Genomic DNA, 9810 nt, shown 5'->3' with positions numbered 1-9810 from the left:
TAATAAAATATATTAAAAATATTGAGATATTATCAATATCTGAACGTATCTAAGTGTGAGATACGGAGGCTTTTGTACAGCATAGCTCAATAAGTGTGAGGTGCGGAGGCTTTTGTATGGCATAATCAAAGAGTCCGTAAATTCATCATAAACACAGAAACTTCGAGATCTATATGCTATTCGTGGACATCATAATAATAATAATAAAAGAGTTACAATTATTTAACAACTCCCTAATAAAATATGAAAAAAAAATTCCATGATAAAATAGTATATATATATTTTTAACTCAAACAAATAAAAAACAAGTCAAAGAAAATCATCAAAAAAATAATATTTTATTAAATAATTATATAAAATTTAAGTAATAATAAGATTTTATAATTGTTTTTTTATTTTATTTTTAAAGTTGTGTAAGACAAATAAAGTTGGGTATATAGCCAGATTTTGGGCAGAAAGTGGAAATGTTGCTGGGCCCCGTCAACATCATCATCACTCGGAAAATACAAAAGCTTAAAAAGCAATACATTATTCAAACTTCAAAATCCACACGCCTACTACCTGCAGTCTCATCTCATCAATCATCCATCTAACAGCAGTGCTACTGACTGACCGACTAGTGACTACACTCCTCCAGGAGTCCCTACACTTTCCTGCATTTCAAATTGTCTCCTTCGCCTCTCCCACTTTCTAGTTTCTTCCATGCACATTGCACACTAGCAAGGGGTCCAGTTCGCTTGTTGAGAAATGGAACCAGAAGACAAAACAAAACAACACCTCAGCTCAAAATCTGGGAATCGAGACTCGTGATTGCATTATTATTAGATTATGTATATGTAATTAATATTTTTAATAAATATAAGATAAATTTAAATTTTAACTATTTTATTTATATAAATTTTCACATTAAGAGAAATATTTTTTTATTATAAAATTATTAAATAATATAAGATAAATTTAACTTTAACTATTCAAGTTAAATCTTTATATTAAATTATCTATTTATTTATTATATAGTAACGAGTAATTAATAATTTAAAAATATTTAATTTTTGTCATTATTAATTTATTTTATTTTATCATATTTTACTATTCTACATATTATAATAATCATATTCTAATTAAATCATGTAGATATTTATAAATGTAGATAGAGAGAAAAGAGTGTTATAAAAAAATAATAAAATAAGAATTTGATATATGTACAGTATCTATCAAATTTGTTTTTAGTTTTAAATTCACTATAACTAAAACCTACTATAGCAAAACTTTGGATAATCCAATATGATGGTTTTTTACGTCTTATTAAACATTTGAATTTTTTTTTTTTTAATGTTTGACTATTCCATTAACAATGCTTTGATTATGATAGAGTTCAAGTTCATAATCTTTAGTTCAACTATAGTTATTAAAAAATTTTGGAAATGAAGTATGGATAGTTAAATGAGATGAGATTATTTAAAAAGAAAGTTGAATAAAATATTATTTTTAATAATATTATTATTTTAAGATTTAAAAAAGTTAAATTATTTATTATATTTTGTGTGAAAATTTAAAAAAATTATAATAATAAGATAAGATGGGTTGAGAGTTTTGTGTCTCCAAATCTAATTCCACATAAGATTTTTACCGAAAATTTATATCGAATTTAATTTAATTTTTTAATTTAATAATTAAGAAAGTATTTTTAAATGAATTTATAATTTTTTTATTTTTTAAAAATATTTAAGCAGTTAAAAAAAATATTTAAAAAAAAGTTGGTTGATTAGTGAAGATTCTAGAATCCTCTATAGATGTACCAAAAATTTTCATACGTATTATTTTTAATCCCAGCCGGCCGAATTTTTGCAAGTGATCTATTTTCTTTTCTAATTTAGAGGTGCGGTTTAGATAATGAGATGATTTTATATAAAAGTTAAAAGTTGAATAAAATATTATTATAATATTATTTTTTAATATTATTATTATTATAAATTTTACAAAAATTGATTTATTTATTATATTTTATATAAAAATTTAAAAAAATTATAATAATGAGATAAAATAAAATAAAATACTTTTACGGGACTTTACTCTACACACACACACACATATATATATATATATATATATATATAAATTAATTAGCATTAGATCAAATGAGACATCCAAGTTTCTTGCAAGAATAGGGTTCTTTTCATTTTCAATTCATGGACACATATCAAAATTAGTCCAGATGAGCTAAAGAGAATGCACGGCGTCGAAATAACCTAATTGCATATATCTATATATGTCTCTTGAAGGACAGGACACATGACTAACTACTAACTATGACCTACGCTATACCAATATATGTGTATATATATATATATATTATCTATTATATAGACAAAAATAGATATTATGCCCTTCATGAATTTTTCATCTCAATTTGACTGATTATGTACTTTATTTTATTTTTTAATATTTTTTTTACTTAATAATTAAGAAGTGACTTTTAGTATATTTTTATTTTTTTTTTTCAATTTCGGAAATTTTGTAAACATGTTTAAAAAATGTTTGAATAAAAAAATAAAAAAATAAAATTTACACCATATGCACGCCAAATTAACATATTGAGTGGCATAATAGCGCTATCCTGTACGTACATACATACACACATACATACATACATAAACTTTAGACATAAATCTACACATCACATATTATATATTTTTTTAATTTTTTTCTTTTACTAAATATTTAGCATATGGATAATACTTAGAATAATTTAATTAGTTTAAAAGAAAAAAATATAGTATATGATGTGTGAATTTATACGTCAAAAATCTCATATTATATATATATATATATATATATATATATATATATATAGTTTGGGCCGCAATCTACAAAACTAGATTTAAGATTCTACCGCACCTGCGTACAAAAGACACAGATCATCTAATTACAACAGATCATCTTGATTCTTAACTCCAAAAGGGATATTCCAGGAGCCTCGTGAATTCCACTTGAAATGTCGTACTAGCAGCTAGTAGCGCAATGAATAGACATGGATCGGAGTCAATACACTGCCGGTGCCGCTTCAGGGCACCAATTAATGTATTTATAAGTTGTTCAGAATTTATTAGTGTTTCTTATTGTAATAATGTGTCTGTCACGAGTTGTTGAACCATAGATTCATATATAGATGCATGTGTTTATTATATGTATTATGTACTTAAAAAATAACCATATTTAGGGGCGGTCCAAATATTTATGAGTAATTTTATATAAGATCATTTTTACGTATTGTTTGTACATTTTATTAATATGATTGACTGTATTAATTTTTTTAATACAAAACCAATCACATCAGTAAAGTGCATAAAAGAAAATGTAAAATTCACTACATATAAAATTTTTAAATATTTATATAAGGTGATGCTACACCATAAGCTTCTACCTATTTTTTCCATCAAATAATGTATTTTTTTTCAAACATTTTAAAACCCCTTTAAATATTTTTTAAAAAAATCATAAAATTATTAAAAAAAAATGTCCTTAATCATTAAATAAAAAAATAAAAAAAATTCGGTACAAAATATATCTACAAAATTTCGGTGGCTCTATCATTTTTTATTTACATATCCATCTAATTCCTTTTACATCATGTGTGTATTATTATAGAGTAATATTATATATAATTATAAATTGTACAAAGATCACATATTATTTTTTAAATAAAATATACTATTAAAAATTAATTAATTTTTTTATATAAAGTTTATATATATTCACTTTTTTAAAAATAAATAATCATGCTGCACATTTTATAACTGAAAAACTTATATTTTATTATATTTTCATTATTTTGTATATCCGAATTAATAAAGTAACATTATGGGGGAAGAGATTTGAAAGGAAAAGCTGATAATTTGAGAGAGCATTGGCAATGGCTAATCTAAAATAGAACTCTAAATAGTCTTTTAGTTATAATATGGACTCTAGTTAAATTAGTCCATATTGGACTAACTATTTTAAATTTTAAATAATAATATAATATTATATATTTTAATAATATTTGATAATTTGTTTTAATATTTTACAAATACATTTCATAAATTAATTAATAACTTTATTAAAAAAATAAAATTATTATTTTTCAACTATTTTTTCCCTCAACTTAATTATTCAATAAATATATTTTGCCAACCATTTACCCAACAATTACATATTTATGATCTACCTCATTTAATGTAAATTAATGTAAGTATAATTTTTTGAATTGCATCATGTAAATATTAACAAAATCACAGATTATGTGCTTCATCCAAGGTCAACTGCTAGTGCAAAAATATTAAAATATTCATTTAGCTTCAGAATAATCACTCTTTAAACATGGAAAGGTCTTAATATTTATTGTAGTTAATATGTCAAACTTTCACATTATAACTAAGCCAATGCAACAGATTTTTCTCACATTTCCATTTAATTTGCACTTGCATTGGGCAACCAATGCTCTCAGGAGTTTGAGATAAAGGAAAGTGCAAAGAAGGACACAATAATTGATGTTTTGTGGGGGAACAGCAGCGGCAAGCGGCAGTAGCGGTGCATGCATGGTCAGTGGGCAGCAAGGCTGTTTATATATCTGTAAGAGCATCCCCATCCGGTTTCCCATCCCCATCCCTATAATTTAACTCAAAATCACATTTCTTCAAATTTATCCCTAAATTTTATTCATCTTCTAAAAACCTCATACATCCCATTCCTCATCCCTATCTCTATTCTATTAAATAATATTTCTCTATTCTTTTTTTATTACTTTATTCTCTCTCTTCCATTTACAATCCTAACTACTAACTCTTTTGTCTTATTATCTTTTTTTCAAATATCACTTTCTACTAAATATTTATATGATTTTGACTACCCAATACAGTATTTTTTCAAATCATTAATCGTATTATAAAAATAGTAAATTTTATTAATAAATTAATCCATTTTCGTACGTGATGGAAATTTTATTTAGAAGAGTACTCTTTATCAATTAAAGATTAATGAGGATCCGTAGTTACGTATTGATGTTTAATTTTTTTAAATTGGTTGTAACTGTAATATTACCTGTCCTTTCTCTAACGGTCATATTTTTTGTCCTTTTTACAACGGTAACATTTTTTGTCATATTTCCAACGGTAATATTTTTTGTCTTTTCTCTAACGGTAACTTTTTTTGTCTTCTCTCAAACGGTAACATTTTTTGTTTGTAGTGTAACGGTAACTTTTTCCTCTATAAATTAGCATATTGCTAACATTCACATTCTCACAAACTCAAGTCTTATTTCATTTATAGAGCAGAGATTCTATTCTATCCTTTCATCTCCCACTCCCTTCATCAAATGGCTCGTACCTTCTTTCGCAAATTATTGACATACGTATCCTCTGAAGATGATAGCGATGTTCATACTGAGGAGGTCGATGGACAGTCATCGAGGCAGCGTGACAATAGGCAACCACGTAAGTTTATTCGGCGTGATCATGCCCAGGGGCACGAGCGCCTATTTCGTGATTATTTCGCAGAAAATCCAGTATATCCCTCGAATCTATTTCGAAGGAGATTTCGGATGAGCCGTCCCCTATTTCTTCGTATTCTAAATGAGGTAGAGTCTTACGAGCCGTATTTCGTCCAGAGAAGAGATAATGCCGGAAGACTCGGTTTATCTTCTATGCAAAAAATAACCGCAGCCCTTAGAATGCTGGCGTATGGGGTTACTGGAAATTTTATGGATGAATACATACGTATCGGTGAAAGCACTGCAATGGAGAGCCTAAAAAGATTCTCTGAGACAATAGTAAATATTTTTTCAGATGAATATTTGCGGTCTCCAAATGCTAATGATATAGCCCGATTGCTGTTGGTTGGTGAACAACGAGGATTCCCAGGAATGCTCGGAAGCATTGATTGCATGCATTGGAAGTGGAAAAATTGTCCCGCAGCGTGGAAAGGTATGTACTCTGGCCACATACATGAACCAACTATTATTTTAGAAGCAGTTGCTTCATATGATCTTTGGATATGGCATGCATTTTTTGGTATGCCCGGTTCACATAACGACATTAATGTGCTAGAAAGATCTTTTATTTTTACGGAACTTGCTCAAGGGCGTGCTCCTGCTGTCAATTACACTATCAATGGCAACGACTACACTATGGGGTATTACCTTGCGGATGGTATTTATCCCAAGTGGCGAACTTTTGTGAAGACGATTCCATCACCACGAGGGAACAAGAAGAAAAATTTTGTGAAAGCACAAGAATCCGCAAGAAAAGATGTCGAGCGTGCATTCGGGGTACTTCAACAACGATTTGCTATCATTCGTGGACCTTCCCGAATGTTCAAAGTGAAGGACCTAACAAATATTATGAAAGCATGTGTTATTTTACATAATATGATCATTGAAGACGAACGTGATGATAGTGAGAGTCTGAACATTGAGTATGATCAACTTGATGATGATCTTCCAGAATTGTCACGCAATCATACAATTGAGCTTACGGACTTCATCCAGCGTCATCATCATATTAGAGATAGCTCGGCACATCATCAGCTCCAAGAAGATCTAATTGAACATCAATGGTTATTATATTCCCAACATTAGCATAAGTGCATGCAAACTATGACCTCTTTTCCTTCGTGTTATTAGATCTTCTTGTTTGAGTTGATATGGCATGCATTTGTATTTCCTTCATGTTATTTAAGATTTATGTTTAACTTAATTTGCTTTGAGTTTGCATTAGTATTTCCTTCGTGTAATTGGTAACTATGTTAATGGTAAAACCCTTTTAGTAATGCCTTTCCTTGAGTATAAGCTTTGCAATCTATATGATGATGAAAATTTTATTTTTAATAAAAATAAAAATTATTATAACATATTACTTGCACAAGCATATTGAAGCTACAATACTAATGTTAAAAAATACAATCACATGCTTTTTATACATTTATCATTGTTCAGAACAAAAAATAAGATGGCCAACTGAATTTGGTAATATTAAAAAACAAGAAGTTCAATCTTGAGAAGTACTGCGTCTCGCCATGATTTCCCTCTGGAGTTGCTGGAAGTATAACCGCTGCAGTTCAGGCATGCCACTCACGTCCATCATCATAATGCGCTGATCACTTTCTTTCGTGGCTAGCTCCACTTTCTGCGCCTCCAACCTTAACCTTTCGTCCTCATGACGAATTTTGGCGAGCTCCTTTTCCCTCTCAATTACCATCTTCTTGGCCTCCAACCTCAGTCGTTCATCCTCAAGGCGTAATTTTTTTTCCTCTTTTTCCTTGTCATACTCCATCTTCTCGGCCTTCATTCGATAAAACTCTTTCTCCTGAGCGCGTGACTCCTCCAAAAGAGTATACTTCATCTTCCTGAGTTGGAAATTTTCCTCTGCTTGCTTGCTTTGGGCCTTTCGTTTTCCTTTCTCAGCTTTCCTCCCAATTGGTCGGTCCAACTCGATAACTTCATTTTCCATGACTTCATCCGCCTCCATATCAAAAGCTGAATCAATTGTAGATCCAGAACATCGAGTTGGGGTCGGGGATGGGGACATCGTCTTCCTTCGTTTTGGATCCTCCTTTGTGGTGCGCCAAATCCACTTAGGTTGGTCCTTCAACAGGTGCCAGCAATGCTCAAATTGGAAAGAGCATTTCTCTAGCGCTTGGTACATAACCTTGGCCTTGTCGAACTTGCATGGAAAAAAAAAACAAATGTTAAACCAATGTAGAAGATAAGAAATTTTAGAGTAAAACAAGAAGGATATCGAATTTTTACCTTGTCTTGGTCGGTCATGCCACTCTGATTTAACCCTTCAACTTGGGCTAGTTTCGCACAAAATTTGTTCGTGGCCTTTTGGATAACCGACCACCGATGAATTAGAGATTTTATTGTCCGCTCAGTTGTGGTTTCTTTAAATTGCTGGAAGTACTCAAAAATTTTTTCCCAGAGTTGGGAGTGTTTTTGATCTGTTCCCTGAACGGCATCAAGGCTACAATTTAGCCAAGCGGAGACAAGTAATTTGTCTTCTTCGGGGGTGAAATTCGCACCCCTCACTGATTTCCTAACGCCGATGGGCTCGTTAGGGGGTTGGGTTGGAGAGTTATGCAGGGTTAACGGAGAACTTCCACTTTGCCCACCGTAAGTGGGGTCGAGTTGAGGATCTTGACTAAGGAGGTTCGTGAAGTACATACTAGTCAAGTCTTGTGAATCCATCTCTAAAAAAATATATAGAGATTAGAAAAGATATCACCACAATGTTTGGTTTTTGATCAAGGCTCAGGAACCGAATGGGTTACAAAAGATAAGATTGCCACCCACTCATGGCTGCAACAACCGGTTGCCACTACTTGGATGCCGTCCGGGTTACCTAGCCACTGAGGAGATGGCAATCTATATGATGTATCCCTACATGCGGTTGTCATCATCACAGCCGAGGGGGTTGAGTTTATACATTTATTCAGTTATCAGAACATAATACAAAACACCAACATCATCAGCATGCAGATCATGGAAATTTATATAAGAGCATCCCCATCCAGCTCCACATTATTAATATAACATAATTTAATATGACAAAGGGCTCAGAATGGTGTAAATATGCTCAGCATGCGTAAGTAAGGTGGCGAACATCGAATGGCTGCAAAACCCCACTCGAACCCCAATTGCCTTTTGTGGAAAGTACCACAAACTGCACTATGGTCATCCGAATGAGGATTACCCCGCCATATCGATGGGTCCCCTAATACACTAGTGACCTACCAGCACTATAACCATCATCATAGCCTATTAATAGGTCCCCTCCCCCGAGATATATGAATAACTGCAAAGAATCCAAAAAGATTGCACAAATTCAAGCAAACTACAAGGAAACTGTCACAACCACAATACTATTATCCAACAAGATTGTATTGATCATAAGAATAGGCAAGAGATCTAGCTATAGGATCTACACGGTGCAAAAGGTGTATACTATTATCCAACAACCTAAATAAATTTTTTTTACTTTTTTTTTATAAGTACATCAATTTTAAGCCACAATGTAATATATATAAAGTAGAAATAATAATGTCCTTTCACAAGGTTCAGAAGCTGATGAATCAAGAATTATAGAGTCAAAAAATGAACATGTGCAATGATCACAAGCTAGACTCCTCGAAGAACTCCTGTAACATAGCATATACACAAACACAAGAATATGCAATAAGAAAAGGGATGAGGATACGTATTTCGAAGGTAATTAACCCACCAACACAATGATTATGGTATGTGGTTTCAACTAGCAAGGAAAAGACATATTCCAGATCAATGGTAACACAAAAAGTGGCAATGCTCAGAAACATATTCCAAAGTACACACTAGGCATTCTATTCACTTTTCATTGAAGTTTCTTACTAAAAAGAAAAAAAAAAAAAGCACATGCATGGTCAAGCTACAGCTTAAACAGCAGTTGAGGAATCACAACTAATATTCTATCACAAAATGGCAACATAAATAAGGGCAACAGATTTCTCAAGCCTCAAAATCCATTCCATACCAACAAACTCCCCCAAATTCTCCTCAAATCCAACAACCCAACACACCAAGAAGTCACCAAAGCCACAATGGCAACTAGAGCATCTCGGCTTGTCAACCGGAAGCATCAACAAATTATAAATGGTAAAAGATGAGACAAAAATCCAAAAAAAAAAAACAATCCGTGCGAAACCCAGCAAAATTTTCTCGGCAGCCAAACACCAAATCAATGAATATGCAATACTCAAATAAAATATCCTCAAAACCAACAACCCAACACAGCAGGAAGT

General features: G+C 31.3%; 1 protein-coding gene across 1 annotated transcript; it reads right to left on the bottom strand.

Annotated features, from left to right (window-relative positions):
* Nucleotides 1-7022: 7022 nt before the first annotated feature.
* LOC122316116 lies at nt 7023-9194 on the bottom strand. The gene is made up of 3 exons (XM_043132656.1): nt 7784-9194; nt 7372-7697; nt 7023-7248 (listed from the first exon to the last, which is right to left on the bottom strand). The coding sequence occupies exons 1-3, from the start codon at nt 8219-8221 to the stop codon at nt 7023-7025; spliced, it is 990 nt and encodes a 329-aa protein (XP_042988590.1). The 5' UTR covers nt 8222-9194.
* Between the last annotated feature and the right edge of the window lie 616 nt (nt 9195-9810).

The sequence above is a fragment of the Carya illinoinensis genome, chromosome 7, assembly GCF_018687715.1.
Source record: "Carya illinoinensis cultivar Pawnee chromosome 7, C.illinoinensisPawnee_v1, whole genome shotgun sequence".
Taxonomy (NCBI): domain Eukaryota; kingdom Viridiplantae; phylum Streptophyta; class Magnoliopsida; order Fagales; family Juglandaceae; genus Carya; species Carya illinoinensis.
This window is presented reverse-complemented; position numbering and strand designations above follow the sequence as displayed.

Coding starts and splice junctions, on each gene's coding strand:
- LOC122316116 (XM_043132656.1), bottom strand. CDS start 8,221: ATGGATTCACAAGACTTGACTAGTATGTACTTCACGAACCTCCTTAGT. Junction 7,698..7,783: donor GCATGACCGACCAAGACAAG/GTAAAAATTCGA, acceptor TTTCCATGCAAG/TTCGACAAGGCCAAGGTTAT. Junction 7,249..7,371: donor TTCCAACTCAGGAAGATGAA/GTATACTCTTTT, acceptor TGAACGACTGAG/GTTGGAGGCCAAGAAGATGG.